Raw genomic sequence first — 19592 nt, 5'->3', positions numbered from 1 at the left:
AATCTCGTTTTTGTACCCTCAGTGCCTAGCCTGGAGCTGGCACACAGTAGCTGCTTAATAAATGCTAACTAAAGGAATTCATTAATGAGTCTTGATACCAATAGGTTTTACTAAGTTTCTTTTCCTTGGATCGGTCTAGGTCGGGGTTTACTGATCTTGGCATAACTGACATTTTGGAACTGGATAATTCTCTGTTGTGGTGCATTTTGAATTTTTTTCTTTTCTTTCTCTTTTAGAGACAGGGTCTCGTTCTGTTTCCCAGGCTGCAGTGCAGTGGCATGATTATGGCTCACTGCAGCCTCAAACATCTGGGCTCAAGTGATCCTCCTGCCTCAGCCTCCCCGCAAAGTGCTACGATTATCAGCATGAGCCACTGCACCTGGCCCATTTTGGATGTGTAGCAGCCTCATTGACCTCTACCCACTAGATTCATATCATGCCCTATCCAGTTTCAACAATCGAAAATGTCTCCAGATATTGCCAGACGGCCCTGGGGGACAAATTTGCTCCTAGCTGAGAATCTCTGAGCTAGAGATGCCTTTGATTTTCATTAGATAAGTCAATGAAGATCGAAAAAACAAAGCATTCAACCCTCTACTTCTTTTTTCTTTTTTTTTTTTGTGAGAGTCTCGCTCTGTCACCCACCCTGGAGTGCAGTGGCTTGATCTTGGCTCACTGCAACCACTGCCTCCTGGGTTCAAGTGATTCTCCTGCCTCAGCCTCCCGAGTAACTGGGACTACAGGTGCCTGACACCACACCTGGCTAATTTTTGTATTTTTAGTAGAGACGGGGTTTCACCATATTGGCCAGGCTGGTCTCGAACTCCTGACCTCATGATCCACCTGCCTTGGCCTCCCAAAGTGCTGGGATTACAGACGTGAGCCACTGCGCCCAGCCTAACAACCCTCTACTTATAAACTTCCTCAACTACGAAAGACATTCCTTTTTCTTTTTTTTTTGAGATGGAGTCCTGCTCTGTCTCCCAGGCTAGAGTGCAGTGGCACGATCTCAGCTTACTGCAGCCTCTGCCTCCTAGGTTCCAGCGATTCTCCTGCTTCAGCCTCCTGGGTAGCTAGAATTACAGGCACACACCACCATGCCCAGCTAAAATTTGTATTTTTAGTAAGATAGGGTTTCACCATGCTGGCCAGACCAGTCTTGAACTCCTGACCTCAGGTGATCCACCTGCCTCAGCCTCCCAAAGTGCTGGGATTACAGGGGTAAGCCACCATGCCTGGCCAGATATTCCTTTTTCTTTCTCCTCCTTTGCCCTGGAGGCATGTCTGAAGACTGGGACGCTGCACACACCCTACACATTTGTGTCTAGGGGAGACTGCTGTGGGTGACAGCCCCCAGGAGGCCAGTATAGACGCCACTTTCTTTGGTCACTCCCCATCTCATGATGGAAGCCAGTCCTCATGAACGACTGCAGTGAATGGAGGAGAATGAGTAATGGACTTGAACTTGACTATCAGCCAACACCAAAAGCCTCCGGGTTATATCTCTCTGAGCATAACTTTCAGAGATTCTCCAGCTTGGGCTAGTCCTGCAGGCTAGAAGTTGAGGTTCATTCTGGTATCCCGACACTGCCAACTCAGCCTTGCGGGTTTGGCCTCACTGCCTTGGCCTCTGCAGGCGTGCTCCAACTTATCATGCAGAGTTCCTCATTCCTCTGCTGGGATCTTCACCTTGAAATCTTGGCAGAGCATCAAGGAGCTGGGATGAAAATCTTGGCAGTAGCAAGACGCTATGTATCAGCCACATAACCAGTACAACCTGCTCAGCTTCTGGTTTCACCCCCTTTTCCTGCTCCACGTGACATGGAACAAATAGCTTTATGACTCTTATAGGCGGGCAGGGTCTTAGTGGTCTGTGTGACCAATGGAGGGGCTCTCCCTGCCTGAAAAAAAATCACACTATTTTTTCCCCCCACAACTCAGCACTGCCCTGCAGAGTCCATTAATGACTGTGAGAAAAAAACTTGAAGCTAAGAGGCTTTTGAGAACTGAAGCTCTGGGCCCTGATAGGAAACAGCAGCACTGCAAAAATGAGAATAAGGAAAGCACTGAGCTGGACTGTCAGCTGATCCTGAGTCCCCAGAGCATGCTTCTGAATCCCTGGTTAGTGGTGATGGCACGAGGGCCATCAGGCAGAGGGCACCCCGTGGAAAATTCCCAGCTCTGGTCACCTTCATGAGCGAGGCAGCCTTGACTGTGTGGCTCGAAGGTTTCCAGGGAGAAATGGAAAAAGAAAGGAAAGTGCAGGCCAGGCACGGTGACTCACGCCTGTAATCCCAGCACTTTGGGAGGCCGAGGCGGGCGGATCACGAGGTCAGGAGTTCGTGACCAGCCTGGCCAACATGGCGAAAACCTGTCTCTACTAAAAATACAAAAATTAGCTGGACGTGGTGTCACATGCCTGTAATCCCAGCTACTCGGGAGGCTGACACAAGAGAATCGCTTGAACCCAGGAGGCGGAGGTTGTAGTGAGCTGATATGGTGCCACTGCACTGCAGCCTGGTGACAGAGCAAGACTCCGTCTCAAAAAAAAAAAGAAAAAGAAAAAGCACTTTCATCCCCCTCTTTGGCCTGGATGGCCATGTGTGACAGGAGCTGGGTGGAGAGGAGGAACCCAGATAACCCTGCTCTGGATTCATCAGGATCAAAAAAAATCCCGAAACATTTTCAGCCCATCAGCATCCGGCTTTCTCACATAAAGTGTTTCTATTTAGGACGCTGACATCGTCAACTTACAAAGATGGATGGAAAGAAAAGGCCCATGAAGCTGGATGCCTCCGATTAAAAAAAAAATGGAACTCTGATTCACAACTGCTTGCTTAATGGCAACGAATTCATTTTCTTTGATAGCGCTTGCTCTGAAATTGTCACTGCTGGAAGAAAAAAAAAGCAAAGTTCCTTGTCTTCACTCATTCATTCAGCAAACATTGGGTGAGCGCCTGCTGTGGCAGCGGCTGGGGAAGAGCCAGCTCTTGTCTTTGCTGAACTCATGCCATAGCGATGAGCTAGCACAATCTAGCATGCCCTAGAAGCCATGGACCAGAACTTTGCTGCCCCCAGACCACCAGCAATGGGAGAGCAGGATGCCCAGGAAAACTCAGAGAGGGGGAGTTCTGTGTGAACTGAACTCTAAAGCAGGACCAGTGAGGGGTTTTAAGCACAGAACAAGGTCAGATTTCATTTGAGAAGGAAACTCCCGTGGTGGGGTGGAGGGTGTTAATTATTTACAGGGTGCCGGTTAGACATTTGTTTGGAAATGATTTGCCTTCTGAATCGGTTGTTCCTCTTATTCCCAGTCCCCGGCATATTTACAGTAGACACAACAACGAAAACAGCCCAGGAAATTCACTCCTCTTCCTTTGGGTGGGTTCAGATTGCAGTCTGCATTCTGGCCTGTTGAAGATGGGGGCTGGGATCACAAGGGAGTCACCCCGGGGGGAATACTTTTTCTAAGATTTTATTGGGGGCTCTCGATGGTACCTATAGTCCTTTGAGATCAGGCTGCCAGGTCCATGGAGGAGGAATTCCACCTGTGACACAGGCCAGCAGATCCCCTGGGAGGTCACGCAATGGATGATGAGTGTGCAGGGCTTAGTCCTAGGGGGCCCCTTCTCCCGAATCCCTTAAGTAACCCTAAGACTCCAGGACAGGACAGGGGTGGCCCTGAGTGTCAGAGCTGAATCCAGAGTTCCATCCATCTTCAACCACCTCTTCCTGTAGAACGTTTCCTAGCCGTGGCACTATGGACATCTGGAGCCTAATAACTCTTTGTTGTGAGGGGCTGTCTGTGCTTTACAGGATTGTAGCACCCTCCCTGGCCTCTACACCACTCTAGATACCAGTAGCACCTCCTATGTTGTGACAACCAAGAATGTCTACAGGCATTGCCAAGCATCCCTGTGAGGCAAAAATCACCCCCAGTTGAGAACTGTTCTAGCTGACAGTTTTCTGTTCTCTTTCTATTCGATCTCTCAGCAGCATTTAGCACATCCAATCACTCTCTTTTTTTTTGCATTCCTTGGTAAATTTCCCTTGTTTTCCTCCTAACTTTCTCACTAATTCTTTTTTTTTTTTTTTTTTTCCACTCTTGTTGCCCAGGCTAGAGCGCAATGGTGCGATCTTGGCTCATCACAACCTCCGCCTCCTGGGTTAAGTGATTGATTCTCCTGTCTCAGCCTCCCGAGTAGCCGGGATTACAGGCATGTGCCCCCACTCCCGGCTGATTTTGTATCTTTAGTAAAGATGGGGCTTCTCCATGTTGGTCAGGTTGATCTTGAACTCCTGACCTCAGGTGATCCACCTGCCTCAGCCTCCCAAAGTGCTGGGATTACAGGCATGAACCACTGTGCCCAGCCTTTTTCTGGCCAATTCTTTTAGATTCCTGATTCTTTCAGATTCTACCTGATCTCCAGGTGCTGCCATCCTTCAAGGCTCAGGCTTGAACCCCTTTCCCATTTATACTTCATACTCGCTTGGATGCCTCTCTGACATCATAAAATCTACTCATCTTTCTCCAAGGTACATTGCTCTTCTCATCTTCCCATTTCAGTCATCAGCACCCCCATCTTTCAGTCACCCAAGCCAGAATCCTTAAGATCATCCCAACTTCTCCTTCAACCTCATCCCCACATCCAATCCATGGCCAGTCCCTGTCAACTCATCGTCAAAATATACCTCAAAACCATCTGCTCTTCTCCATCTCTGCTGCCAGCCCTCTAGCACAAGCCACAATAGAACCTAAGTAACTGATGATATCAGTAACGATAGGGACCTCGGTGGTCTCCTGACTTCCACTGTTCTTCTCCAGTCCATTCTCTATCCAGAACAATTTTTTAAAAGCGTAATTTAGATCCTATGATGCCTCAGCTTCCATGATATTGGTTTTTTTTTAATTTTTTTTTTTTTGAGACCAAGTCTTGCTCTGTCGCCCAGGCTGGATTGCAGTGGCATGATCTTGTCTCACTGTAACCTCCGCCTCCTGGGTTTCAAGCCATTCTCCTACCTCAGCCTTCCAAGTAGAGTTGGGGTTTCACTCTGTTGGCCAGGCTGGTCTCGAACTCCCGACCTCAGGTGATCTGCCCGCCTCAGCCTCCCAAAGTGCTGGGATTACAGGTGTGAGCCACTGCACCAAATTTCTTTGAAGGCATCCTGTTGCACTTGAATAAAATCTAAGTATCTTACTCAGCATGGCCCCCTCCTCCCTTCCAACCTCCCCCCGTGTCCTCTTCCTCTCGCATGTGCTGCAACTGCAAGGCTGGCCTCCTTCCTGTTCCTCACACGCGTTTCCTGGGAGCTCCTGCATGTGCTTCTACCTCCACCTGGCACGCTGTCGCCCCCAACCCTCATACTTGTCATCAGCGGGTCTCATCATAACTGTCATTCATTCATTTATTTTTAGAGACAAGCTCTTGCTCTGTCTCCCAGGCTGGAGTGCAGTGGTGTGATCACTGCTCGCTGTAATCTCCAACTCCTGGGCTCAAGCAGTCCTCTTGTCTTGGCCTCCTGAAGTGCTTGGATTACAGGTGTGAGGCACTGAGCCCGGCCTGAACTGTCATTTCGTCCGTAGCATTTCTCCTGATCCCATTCTGTTAAATTCAGTTTCCTTATCACATTCTCTCTCTGTACCTGCCTTCCTGCACTTGTGACTCTCAACTTCATTATGTATCTATGTGATTAGTTCTTTACTGTTTTGTTAGACTGGAAGTGTCCTGAAGGGAGGGACCCTAAGTATCTCTTTGGCTCATTGCTGTCCCTCCCCGCTTTTTTTTTGAGACAGTCTTGCTCGGTCACGATCTCAGCTTGTTGCAGCCTCCACTTCCCAGGTTAAAGCCATTCTCATGCATCAGCCTCCCAAGTAGATGAGATTATGGGTACACACCACCATGATGGCTAATTTTTGTATTTTTAGTAGAGATGGGGTTTCACCATGTTGACCAGGTTGGTCTCGAACTCCTGACCTCAGGTGATCCACCCGACCCAGCCTCCCAAAGTGCTGGGAATACAGGCATGAGCCACTGTGCCCAGTCGTCATCCCACGTCTTAACATTGTATGTGACACTCAGTGAGGACTCCATAAATATTTTTTGGATGAATAATTACTGGATTCTTTTTTTTTTTTTTTTTTTTGAGATGGAGTCTTGCTCTGTCACCAGGCTGGAGCACAGTGGCACAGTCTTGGCTCACTGCAACCTCCGCCTCCCGGGTTCAAGCGATTCTTCCGCCTCAGCCTCTTGAGTAGCTGGGATTACAGGCGTGTGCCAAACGCCCAGCTAATTTTTGTATTTTTAGTAAAGACAGGGTTACATCATGTTGGCCAGGATGGTTTCGATCTCCTGACCTCGTGATCCACCCGCCTCACCTTCCTGCATCCAGGGAAGAATACTTTAGGACCCAGGGAAAGAGGTATGGACGTGCCCGTGAGCAACTCTGTGAAGCACGAAGGAAAAGCGCCTTGAGTATCTATGTGAATGAAAGGAAGCTTTCTAGTGGAGGTTCTTTGGGGCACAGAGCACAGGGAAATGAGTCAGGCACACGTTGACTAGAAATGAGACTTGATTTCTTCATTAATATTCTATATTTGTATCAAGACTTCCTACTGAATCAGGAGGGAACTCCCTGGAGTCCAGGCAGAACCACGCCAAAGCACACTGGGAGGAAAAGCTGAAATTAGTTCAGAGTTTTCTGGCAACCCTGCTTCCCTGGAAGGCCCAGAGCGCCCAAAGAGGCTGGGAGATCCAGGTAGGACAGCAGCCCAGGAGGCCCGAGGAGTCACAGGAGTGCTTTGCACTATGCCCTGCATGGCATCAGAGCCCCATTAAGCACTGGTGGATCTGACACGAAACTACAGGATTTCCGTGGAGCGAGACAAAGGGAAGGTCAATGGTGCCCTGTTTATTCCCCAGTTATGCAGTTATGGGTCCACAATTATGCAGAGAGCATTTAACTTTGTTTATCTTAAAATGCACAGGTGTAGTTGGCCGAAGGGCATAACAAAAGTGCATGATGCTAAAACGCTCAGCCTGGCCAGGTGCAATGGCTCACACCTGTAATCCCGGCACTTTGGGTGGTCGAGGCGGATGGATTATCTGAGGTCGGCGGTTCGAGACCAGCCTGACCAACATGGAGAAACCCTTTCTCTTCTAAAAATACAAAAAATTAGCTGGGCGTGTTGGCACATGCCTGTAATCCCAGCTACTCAGGAGGCTGAGGCAGGAGAATCACTTGAACCTGGGAGGTGGAGGTTGCAGTGAGCTAAGATCACGCCATTGCACTCCAGCCTGGGCAACAAGAGTGAAACTCTATCTCAGAAAAAAAAAGAGAGAAAGAAAAGAAAAACAAAAAAAGAAACGCTCAGCCTTTGGGTGGAGATGAGCCACAGAGTGATCCACATCAGCCTCTCCCCAGCCCTTTCAGGGACAGCAGCTGAAGACACGTACCTGCAATTAAGCGGCCAAGCATGTGCTAAGATCAGGTAAGACTTTTATACCAAAATGAATCCCAGAACATGGAGGCAAAAGAAATCCGAACCACATGGGGAGCCTGGCTTATTTGCGTAACAGCGGAATTCATTTTGAACAATTTTATTGATTGTGTCTCCCATCAGCCTTAATGAGTCTGGAAGACGCGTTTCAAGGTCCATGTGTTATGGCTCAAGGACGAGTGTGGGGCCCTGATTCCAAACATATTGGGATTGGCGGCATGTTGCTCAACAACAAAAATAGCTCTGCATCTGCTGGCATTGCAGGGCTGGAATGTTATTTACAAGCGGGTCACCCAAGTTCCATCAGCAGCCCTTAATAAAATACCAACGGGATAGAAATGGTGACTCGTAGAAACCGTGTAACAAGAAGGTAGAACTAAGGCAAGGATGGATCCTGGTAGGTTCAAAACCAGAGAGAAAGAAGTTGTCTGAAATTATTCTCAGCCCTCAAGAAGGTGTTTGCTGTTTTGAGAGAAAGGCACTGTGCTGGAATGAGCTATCAAAGTTTTGAAGGACTGAGTCAAACATAAATAAAACACAGGTGGCTCATGCCTATAATCTCAGTGCTTTGGGAGACTGAGGTGGGCGGATCATTTGAGGTCAGAAGTTGGGAGACCAGCCTGGCCAACATGGTGAAACCTCATCTCCACTAAAAATACAAAAATTAGCCCAGTATGGTGGCTGGTGCCTGTAATTCCAGATACTCAGGAGGCTGAAGCAGGAGAATGGCTTGAACCTGGGAGGCAAAGGTTGCAGTGAGCCAAGATCGTACCACTGCACTCCAGCTTGGGTGAGACTTCATCTCAAAAAAAAAAAAAAAAGGCCAGGTGCAGTGGCTGAAGCCTGTAATTCCAGCACTTGGGAGGCTGAGGTGGGCGGATCACCTGAAGTTGGGAGTTAAAGACCAGCCTGACCAACATGGAGAAACCCTGTCTCTATTAGAATACAAAAATTAGCCAGGTGTGTGGTGTGTGCCTTAATCCCAGCTACTTGGGAGGCTGAGGCAGAAGAATCACTTCAATCTGGGAGGTGGAGGTTGCCATGAGCCGAGATCACACCATCTCACTCCAGCCTGGGCAACAAGAGTGAAACTCTGTCTCAAAAAAAGAAAGAGAGAGAGAAAAAGAGAGAGAGAGAGAGAAAGAGAGAGCACAAGCATGCGATTGAGGAGACTGTTGTTTTTCAGAGAGGCCACTGTGTTGGATGGCCCAGCCCTATGGATACTGACATTGCCCAGAATGATGGCAGAGTTGGGAGACAGGAAAACTAAGTGGAAATTGAGTAACGGCCAGGGCCAGTGACGGTCGTCTCTGAAGAGTTAGGGCCTTAATTTTGATACTTGCAAAAAGAACCAGCAAGGCTTGAAAGCAAATCGAATCCACACGAGAGACGGAATTCGCCCAAGTTAGGAGGTCCTTAAGAAATACTTGCGGAATGAATGAATGAATCTGTCACTTACCTCAGATTCTTTGTAGTAGCGTTCTGGAATTTCATCGCAGGCAATATCAATAAAGCAAACTTCTCTCTCCACGTCTTTGGCTTCATTGTCGAAAATCTGAAAAAGCAGAGCAACATATCAAAGGTTAGTGATGGCAGGTGATACCCTCCAAAGTGCCCGAGGCAGGATAACCCCCCCACAGAGCATCTTCACACGGCTCAGTGCCCCGACTACGCTTTTGCCGGCCTCAGAACGTGCAAGAATCATAGAAAGCTTTGATTCATGGCTTCGGTTTTGTCAAATCAGAGTCAGGTGTAGCATCAATCACTGCTTGGTGAGAAGTAGAGGAAAAACTGGGCTGTTTTTAGAAGTTCAAGAGTGAGGAGATTAATCTCCTCCAAAAAAAAAAAATCTCTTCCCAAACTGAAGTCTGCTGATTTTTCTCAGTTCAGTGGGGAATAAAGAGGTTGGAAAGGGTCTGGCTAAATCTGAGTCAAAAAGCAGGGATATAGGCCAAGAGTTAGAAAGAACAGTGTGTGTTTGTTTAAGTTATATTTTATATACATTTAGTTTCACAAATAATACATGCTCACTGCAGAAAATAGAGATAAGCAAAACTAAGAAAATAAACCACAATCCCACTACCCAGGGGAAACACACCTGTTATTCTTGATCATTTAAGAGCACAATTTCCTTTGTACACATAAAGGTAACAAGGTAAAGTCTGGTAAGACACTGAGATGGTTTCTTGCCAATCTGCTCTAGGTTCCATTGGCCAAGAACGCACATTACTTGCCAAAAAAAAAAGTAACACATCCGCAATATACAGATATAAATGTCGGGCTGGGTGCTGTGGTTCATGCCTGTAATCCCAGCACTTTGGGAGGCCAAGGTGGGCGGATCACTTGAGGTCAGGAGTTTGAGACCAGCTTGGCCAACATGGTGAAACCCTGTCTCTACCAAAAATACAAAAATTAGCTGGATGTGGTGGCGCATGCCTGTAATCCCAGCTGAGGTAGGAGAATCACTTGAATCCAGGAGGCAGAGGTTGCAGTGAGCTGAGACTGCACCATTGCACTCCAGCCTGGGCAACAGAGTGAGACTCTGTCTCAATAAATAAATAAATAAATAAATAAATAAATAAATAAATAAATCTAAATTTTGGCAGAAAAAATAAGTTTGTCTAGTTCTTCTCATTGTCATTTTTCTGGTCTAAAGGAATGATCATCCTTCTGTAGGATGATAAACAGGTTTCTTTTTTTGACAGTGTCTCAAGGCTGGAGTGCAGTGATGCAATCTCAGCTCACTGCAACCTCTGCCTCCTGGGTTCAAGTGATTCTTCTGCCTCAGCCTCCTGAGTAGCTGGAACCACAAGCACCCACCACCAAACCCGGCTAACTTTTGTAGTTTTAGTAGAGACAGGGTTACACCACGTTGGCCAGGCTGGTCTCGAATTCCTGACCTCAACTGATCCATCCACCTTAGCCTCCCGAAGTGCTGGGATTACAGGCATGAGCCACCATGCCCGGCCAACAGATTTAACTTTGGAAAACTACTTCATTCTTGGAGGAAGTCTTAACTCTAACCCCATCTCACTGTTTAGCTCATTCTTTCAGGGAATCACCAGTTAACACTATTTATATCTGACTCTTGAGGAGAGAATGCAATAGTTTGGAAGAACAGGGTGGTTGATACCCAAGAACATTGTCCTATTCAAATTTGGTGCCTATTAATAACACAATCTCCCACAAGAGGGCATCTGAAGGGCTCTTTATAGACTAAACTCTTTTTGGTTGGATTATCAAGTTACTTGAAACAATTCGTCCTTTCTTTTTTTTCTTTTTTTTTTTTTGAGACAGAGTCTCGCTCTGTTGCCCAGGCTGGATTGCAGTGGTGCAATCTTGGCTCACTGCAACCTTCGCCTCCTAGGTTCAAGCAATTCTCCTGCCTCAGTCTAGCAGCTGGGCCTACAGATGTGAACCAGGCCCAGCTAATTTTTGTATTTTTAGTAGAGCGGGGGTTTCACCATGTTGGCCAGGATGGTTTCGATCTCCTGACCTCATGATCTGCCTGCCTTGGCCTCCCAAAGTGCTGGGATTACAGGTGTGAGCCACTGAGCCTGGCCCATGATTAGTCCTTTCTAAATGCTTTCTGAATAATATTTGTATTGTAATTATCCTCAAAGTCTGCTGGTGGCTCTTCCCTTCTTACCTATTCTGTTCTAAATATTTGGAGATTGAACTCTTCAAATTTGTCCAAGGAGATTAACTCCCCAGTTTGACCCAAAGTGGCCACTGACTTCTCCTTCAAGTCAGAGAAAGATTGGTTCTTGGATCGGCTCTGATTCTTTCCACTGCTACTTGAAGCCAAGTGCTTCAGGACACTCCTAAAGCATTTGGAAGGGACAAGTGGACTGCCTCAAAATGAAATAGACAGTGGAGAAACAAGTTCAAGTTCAAGTGGAGAAATAAGTTGTGAAATGAAATACTGGGTCTCAGATTATTTGCGAGAGCTCGTTCCCCTGCTCCTTCTTTCTTTTTGGAAATCTCTTTTAAGTCTGAGCTAAAAGAAGAGAGACCCATGCCTCCTTAAGAAGACACACAGAGGTTGGGCACAGTGACTCACACCTGTAATCCAAGCACTTTGGGAGGCTGAGGTGGGTGGATCACTTGAGGTTGGGAGTTCAAGACCAGCCTGGCCAACATGGTGAGATGGTGAAACCATGTCTCTACTAAAAATAAAAAAATTAGCCAGGTGTGGTGGTATGTGCCTGTAATCCCAGCTACTTGGGAACCTGAGGCAGGAGAATCATTTGAACCTGGGAGGCGGAGGTTGCAGTTGTGCCACTGTACTCTCTTGGAATGAGACTCTGTCTCAAAACACACACACACACACACACACACACACACACACACACACACACACACAGAGGGAAATGAGCTTCCAGAGAGTATATTACAAAAGGGTAAAATCTTCGGGCCTCATAGAAAGGGAACTAAGCAGGGATGAGGGGGCCTGACAGGTTGTGTAGCTTTCCCCAATTTAATTCAAACATTTCAGTGACCCCCATTGCACCCATTGCAGTTTCACAGTATAGCCTCAGCTCCAAAGTCTCCTTTTGCCTCTGCTCTGAGATCATGGACTGGACCCTGTCAGCATCTCTCTGTTAGAGTGAGCCTCATCAGTAGGGGGCTCTGGAAGGCCACTGCAAGAGGAAGGGGATTTCTCTTTCAGATTTGGATGTTGCTGAGCTGCAGAGTCTGTCCGTGGGGACTTTCGGTCATGCTCTGCCCTAGCTGCATGCCTAGAGTGCACAGTTGCTCAGTGACCTTGCAGCCCTGGCCTGGGCCCAGTAACCACTTCATGGTGGCCCTCCTGCTGCAGGCACTGCATGCTGCAGGCCTTGCACTGGCAGCATGCCCTGACTCTCTCTCCACACACACACCTGTCCACCAGCATCCTCTGGTCTGCACTCCAGAGGGCTCTCTGCTGCTCAGCCACTGTCAACCAGCCCTGGCTCACGTCAACCTCGTGTACTTCTCCACCATCCTGTGGGGCTACAACCACACCTCCAGTGAAGTCTGAACCACAGCAATGCAGAGGGGCCCCTTCCAAGTTTGTGCTTCCTGGGTATTCTCTTTCAGCCTTAGGGAACCCTTTGGAGTTCCCTTTACGTTCTTATAGTTGCTCCTATTGGAGATTATTAACGCCTTCCATTACATTTCTCTTATTCAAATTACTGCATGGTTTCTGTTTCCTGATTGGGCCTGGACTGATACACCCATTGCATACAAAGTGCTGCCCTGGGCTTGAGGGACTACAAAGATGAGGTTAGTTCTTGCCCTTGAGAGGTTACCATCTAGTGGGAGAGACAGATTGGGAAGTTATTACCAAAAATACAAGGCAGAATGGAGTAAGTGCTGCAAAAGAAATAAAAGAATAGGCTGTTGGCTGGGTGCAGTGGCTCACACCTGTAATCCCAGAACTTTGGGAGGCCAAGGTGGGTGGATTGCTTGAGGTCAGGAGTTTGAGACCAGCCTGGCCAACATGGTGAAACCCCAGCAGGGTATGGTAACACATGCCTATGAACCTAGCTACTTGGGAGGCTGAGGCATGAGAATTGCTTGAACCTGGGAGGTGGAGGTTGCAGCGAGCTGAGATTGTGCCACTGCACTCCAGCCTGGACGACATAGTGAGACTCCATCTCAAAAAAAAAAAAAAAAAAAGGAAGAAAGAAAAAAGATTATGTTGTAAAGCAGGGAAAGGAGACATTAATGTTGCTTCAATATTATGAGCATAGTAGTATTATTCTCGCCTTTCAGATGAGAAACCAAGGCTGAAAGAAGGAAAGAGCCTTGCTCAAAGTCACACAGCCAGTCAGCAGAGAAGCTTGGATTTCAGGGCAAGTTTCTAGGCTCCACCCGGTCCTCCCACAATTAAAAAACAAACAAACAAACAAAACTGCCTCTTAGCATCCAACCGCTAAGATAAACATCAATCAAAACTGCTACCTGCATCTTTCTAGAAAGAAAAATTCAGAATCTGAGTCTTCTGCTACTTATAAAGTGTGTGTCCTGTGAAACTGTCACTGAGAACCTCCCAGAGACATAGGACTCTTCTTTTCCTCTGTCGAATAGCCTAAGGCTGCAGTGGAAGACACGTAGACACCCTTTAGTCCAACCACTGGCCTCCTTCATTAACAGCGTGCTTCATTCTCATGCCGAAGTCCATGGAGCAGCAAACATGAGGAAGCTGCTTTGCTTGAACGTTGTAGTAAGTATTTCAGGGTGAGGTATCCACCATCTGAACAAATCACAGAAAAAGTCACCTGGAGGAACACCACATCGTCTTCCGGCTTGAGATGACAATGAGTTTTAATTTCTAATAAATAATAATCTCCCAGTGATTAGATATAAGGAGATGCTGACGGGTGCTCAACAAATGCCTGCTGAACTAATGGAAGGCATTAGCTTCTACCTTCCAAAGAGGACTCTATGGCAGGAATATTGCTTATTCACTGATCTTAGTGTTTTTTCATAAGTCTGAGATCCTATTTCCTTGGTTGTGAGCACCCTGATTTCCCACAATTGCTACCATAGGGCTCAGTGCAGGGTGACAACCTCCTACTATGGGCTGATGGGTCCTACATTGGCCATCAGAAGAGCTGACTTTAAATTGTTATCTGGCGGGGCACAGTGGTCACACCTGTAATCCCAGCACTTTGGAAGGCCAGGCGGGTGGATCACTTGAGGTCAGGAGTTCAAGACCAGTCTGGCCAACATGGTGAAACCCCATCTCTACTAAAAATACAAAAATTAGCTGAGCATGGTGATGCATGCCTGTAATCCCAGCTACTAGGGAGGCTGAGGCAGGGGAATTGCTTGACCCCAGGAGGCAGAGGCTGCAGTGAGCTGAGAATGCGCCATTGCACTCCAGCTTGTGCGACAGGGCAAGACTCTGTCTCAAACAAACAACAAACAAGTACATTTAGTAAATTTTCTGTGTAACGTTGGACTAATTCCTACATTTTCTTTGGGCTTCCATGTCCTTATCTGTAAATTAAAATCTCAGTCTAACTGGGTACAGTGGCTCATCCCTGTAATCCCAACACTTTGGGAGGTTGAAGCGTAAGGATGGCTTTGAGCCCAGGAGTTTGAGACCATCCTGGGCAACACAGCAAGACCCCGTCTCTACAAAAATTCAAAAATTAGTCAGGCATGATAGTGTGCATCTGTAGTCCCAGCTACTCAGGAGGCTGAGGCGCAAGAATCTCCTGAGTTCGGGAGGCAGAGGTTGCAGTGAGCCAAGATCACGCCACTACACTTCATCCTGGGCAACCAAGTGAGACCCTGTCTCAAAAAAAACAAAAACAAAAAACAAACAAAAAAACTTAGTCTAGATGAATGGGTTTCAGGGATTCTGGGAGACATCCTGGAATTGGGGAAGGTGTATTTTTCTGAAAAGAGGGTTTGATCACTTTCATCTGATCATCAAAGAGATCTGTGGCCCTAAGGACATTGAGACCAAGTGACCCGGATGATCATGCAAATTCCTCCCGGTTAAAAAGCCTGTGCTGTTAAGAGTGGCCTGTGTCCTCTTAGTCTCCTCCGTCTTGCTCCTTGGCTCATTCCTTCTCTTCTTTCATCCCATAGTCAGCCAACTTGGGCGGTACACAGAGGGGCTGCCACAGAGCAGTGGGAAGTGGCAGCGGTCATAATGTGGTGTAATCGGAGAGCACGGACAAGGTGAAACGGTCTCATCTTCACACTCAGTTCATGGCCGGAGCCACAATTAAGCCAACACCGTTACAAGCAGAGGGTTAACCAGGCCCCAAAGGAAAACACTCAGCCACAGCAGTGATTCATCTGGGCTCCCTGGTGGCGGCAGGTGCAGCTGCCAGAGCTCTGGGAGGTGGAGGCAGGATCTGCTGAGACTGTGTTAGGATGCGGAGGCCTTTTGTTGTTGCACAAAGCCAAAGCTTCACAGGGCTGAGCCTGACACTGGAGAGCTGCGACCTTCATGGTCTCATTTGCTCCTTGGGCTAAATTTGTCTCCTCAGATGGGACCTGGGTGCAGGAGTTCACGGAGGCACTTTTCCTATATCACCTGTAATCATGTTCCCGTCTTTGGCTATTTATCAGAGACAGGGAGAAGGAGAAGTGTTTATCCTCTCCCTTCTACTGTCTACCCACAAATCACCTGCGGTGGATTCTGGTGTCAGTCTGGCTGACACCCCTGGCTACCCCAGCCATACACACACTAGAGAATGAACGCTAGTAGGAAAGGCTCCTTTAAATATGAACCTAGAAATGCTACGTGGAGAAGGTGAATCTGAATCATCACCGTCTTATAGATTCCACAATCAGAAGGGAGTCATTGTCCCTTTTTTGTAAAGTATTAGAATAATAAGTATCAAGTGTCTTACAAATCTTCACAAACTTTGACCTAGTAAGCTTACACTTCGAGAATTTATCTTAAGAAAAGAATCTTGGTGGCCAGGTGCAGTGGCTCACGTCTGTAATTCCAGCACTTTGGGGAGGCCAAGGCAGGTGGATCACTTGAGGTCAAGAGTTTGAGACCAGCCTGGGCAACATGGCAAAACCCCGTCGTCTCTACTAAAAAATACAAAAATTAGCTGGGCATGGTGGTGGGTGCCTGTAGTCCCAGCTACTCAAGAGGCTGTGGTAGGAGAATCACTTAAACCCAGGAGGCAGAGGTTGCAGTGAGCCAAGATCGCTCCACTCACTCCAGCCTCAATGACAGAGCAAGACTCTGTATCTTAAAAAAAAAGAAAAGAATCTTGGCAAGACACAGTGGTTCACACCTGTAATCTCAGCACTTTGGGAGGCTGAGGTGGGAGGATGGCTTGAGCCCAGGAGTTTGAGACCAGCCTGGACAACATAGTGATACCTTGTCTCTACAAATAATTAAAAAATTAGCTAGGCATGGTGGCATGCATCTGTGGTCTCAGCTACTCAGGAGGCTGAGGTGGGAGGATTGCTTGAGCCCAGGCAGCAGAGGCTGCAGGGAGCTGTGATTGCACCATTGCATTCCAGCCTGGGTGACAGAGTGAAACCCTCTCAAAAACGAAGGAAGGAAGGGAGAGAGGGAGGGAGGGAGGAAAAAAGAAAATAATCTTAAAGGAAAAAACTATGCACAAAGATTTTTATTGCAATATTATTATGATAATGTCAAGGAAAAAAAAGATTGAAAAAGAAAGAAAACAGCTTAAATATCCCACTATGGGAGAATGGCCAAAGAAGTGAGGATAAATCCATTTCCTGAACTATTCTGGGCTGTGTGGTCATAACTGAGAAGGAGAGGTACACTGATAAACACGGAATGTGTCTTAGCAGCCTAGATCTCTCCTTGAGCAGAAGGTCTTTCCAAATTTTGTAATTGCTCTTGCTTCATTTCTAGATTTGTTTCTAGATTTTGTGATTTCTCTTGACACGATCCATCAAGATCACTATGTGGGGTGACTCTTCATAAATCCACAATTTGGGGAATCATGAATTCTGCAGCTCTTTTCTCTACAATAGTAACTTTCATGGGTTAAGATCCAAGCGTAGATGAAAAATTTCTGTACTTTCTGCACAATTTTTCTGTAAATCTAAACTGCCCTAGAAAATAAAATCTAGGCCGGGTGGGTGCCTCACGCCTGTAATCCCAGCACTTTGGGAGGCCAAGGCCCGTGGATCACCTGAGGTCAGGAATTCGAGACCAGCCTGGTCAACATGATGAAACCCCATCTCTACAAAAATAAAAAAATTAGCTAGGCGTGGTGGCACACACTTGTAGTCCCAGCTTCTCAGGAGGCTGAGTGAGGCAGGAGAATTGCTTAAACCCAGGAGGTGGAGGTTGCAGTGAGCCAAGATCGTGCCACTGCACTACAGCCTGGACGACAGAGCCAGACTCCGTCTCAGGAAAAAAAAAAAAGAAGAAAAGAAAATCTATTATCCTCTAAAAATTGAGGGGCTGTGGAGGAAGGTGCAGGCCTAGTAGCTGTGTAGATTTTTATCTTCCTGCCATCTGTACAAGCTACTGAAGATACAAGGTAGAGGTGGCTGATGAGGACGGATGTTGAGGAAAGTCTACCAGTCATCTTGTTTTGTGCTTCAGATACGATTAAACAGACAGAGAAGCCTAGCCAAACCACTGTTCCTCTCTACTATAACTTTATTTTTTGGCTTTCGGGAGCTCTCTGGGGGAAGCAATTGACGAAGACATGCCAACAAAATACAGGTTCAGCAAGCAGGAACACTGGAAGCAGAATTCATGTTTTAACGATGCTTTCCTACTCAAGCTCTGCACTGGCAAAGTGGCTACTGGTTTGGTGGAGGGAGGGGATGCTAGCTGCTAGTTAATACCTTAGGCATGTGAGTCTAGCGTTGGTTCAGGGTTTTTGTGTTTTAGATGGAGTCTTGCTCTGTCACCCAGGCTGGAATGCATTGGTGTGACTGCAACCTTTGCCTCCTGGGTTCAAGTGATTCTCCTGCCTCAGCCACCCAAGTAGCTGGGATTACAGGCATGTGCCACCATACCCGGCTAATCTTTGTGTTTTTAGTAAAGATGGAGTTTCACCATGTTGGCCAGGCTGTCTCGAACTCCTGACCTCAGGTGATCCACCCGTCTTAGCCTCCCAAAGTGCTGGGATTACAGGCGTGAGCCACGGTGTCCAGCCGGTTCATGGTTTATCGATTATTATCTAATAGCAGCATATCCAGTTGGGGAGAACCTGAAAATCACTAACGGCTGTGAATTAAAAGAAAAAGTCCAGGTTACAAATGATGAAAACCATCTCTACCGGCCATCTCCCTGAGAACATGTTGACAGCTACACAATTCAGTGGTGACTGTTTCATAAATATATACGTATATAGCAATACGATCCAACCCAAGAGTATTTCAACTTGTCTTCTACACGGTCATTAAGATAGGAATAAAAAGGATAGGCTTCATGGGTCTCTTCAAAACCACTTTCTTTTCTTTTTTTGAACATTAGGTTGGTGCAAAAGTAATCATGGTTTTTGCAAATAGATACAGGGTCTTGCTACATTGCCCAGGTGCATCTCAAACTCCTCGGCTCAAGTGATCCTCCTGCCTTGGCCTCCCAAAGTGTTAGGATTACAGGTGTGTGCCACTGCACCTGGTCTCAAAACCATTTTTGGTCTCTATTCTTTTTTCTGTTTCCCAGAATAGACAGTTGGGTAACTGATATTTGTTCTTAAGATAGAATTACTGGGCCAGGCACGGTGGCTCACGCCTGTAATCCTTTGGGAGACCGAGGTGGGCGGATCATGAGATCAGGAGATCAAGACCATCCTGGCCAACATGGTAAAACCCTGTCTCTACTAAAAATAAAAAATTAGCTAGGCGTGGTGGCACGTGCCTGTAATCCCAGCTACTCGGGAGGCTGAGGCAGGAGAATCACTTGAACCCAGGAGGTGGAGGTTGCAGTGAGCTGAGATAGCACCACTGCACTATAGCCTGGTGACAGAGTGAGACTCTGGCTCAAAAAAAAAAAAAAAGAATTATTGTACTTAAGGATAGCACTCTAGAGAGGAAGAGGCTGAATGCCCACCACCAGATGAATCGGCAAATACTGATTAAGCGCCTACTGTGTGTTCAACATTGTGCCTCTGAAAAATGTGTAAGAGAAAGTCCACTCTTAAGGGGGCTATGATTTTGTGGAGACTACGATTTTGTTTTCATCAACATTACACAACATATAATCTATATATTACTACTAAAAGACATGTTTCAGGCAGGGTGTGGTGGCTCACACCTGTAATCCAAACACTTTGGGAGGCCGAGGCAGGTGGATCACTTGAGGTCAGGAGTTTGAGACCAGCCTGGCCAACACAGTGAAACCCTGTCTTTATTTAAAATACAAAAATTAGCTGGGCGTGGTGGCACATGCCTGTAATCCCAGCTACTCGGGAGGCTGAGGCAGGAGAATGGCTTGAACCAGGGAGTTGGAGGTTGCAGTGAGTTGAGATTGCGCCACTGCACTCCAGGCTGAGTGACAGAGCGAGACTTTGTCTTAAAATAAAATAAAATAAAAATAAGATGTACTTCAGACAGAGTACTCTAGTAGTCCAAATTCAGCAAGGAGAGAAATCAACACAGGTCCATAGTGGTTGGGGCCCAAGAT

General features: G+C 46.9%; 1 protein-coding gene across 1 annotated transcript in view; it reads right to left on the bottom strand.

Annotated features, from left to right (window-relative positions):
- Positions 1–19592, bottom strand: part of PITPNC1 (phosphatidylinositol transfer protein cytoplasmic 1) — a 321334-nt gene that overhangs the window by 56611 nt on the left and 245131 nt on the right. The window contains exon 6 of the mRNA XM_064369485.1: positions 8958–9053. Coding sequence (XP_064225555.1) covers positions 8958–9053 — 96 coding nt within the window. The remainder of the gene's footprint in view (positions 1–8957; positions 9054–19592) is intronic.

Source organism: Aotus nancymaae, unplaced genomic scaffold, assembly GCF_030222135.1.
Source record: "Aotus nancymaae isolate 86718 unplaced genomic scaffold, 86718_ANA_hifiasm-v0.15.2.pri h1tg000089l, whole genome shotgun sequence".
Lineage (NCBI taxonomy): Eukaryota > Metazoa > Chordata > Mammalia > Primates > Aotidae > Aotus > Aotus nancymaae.
This window is presented reverse-complemented; position numbering and strand designations above follow the sequence as displayed.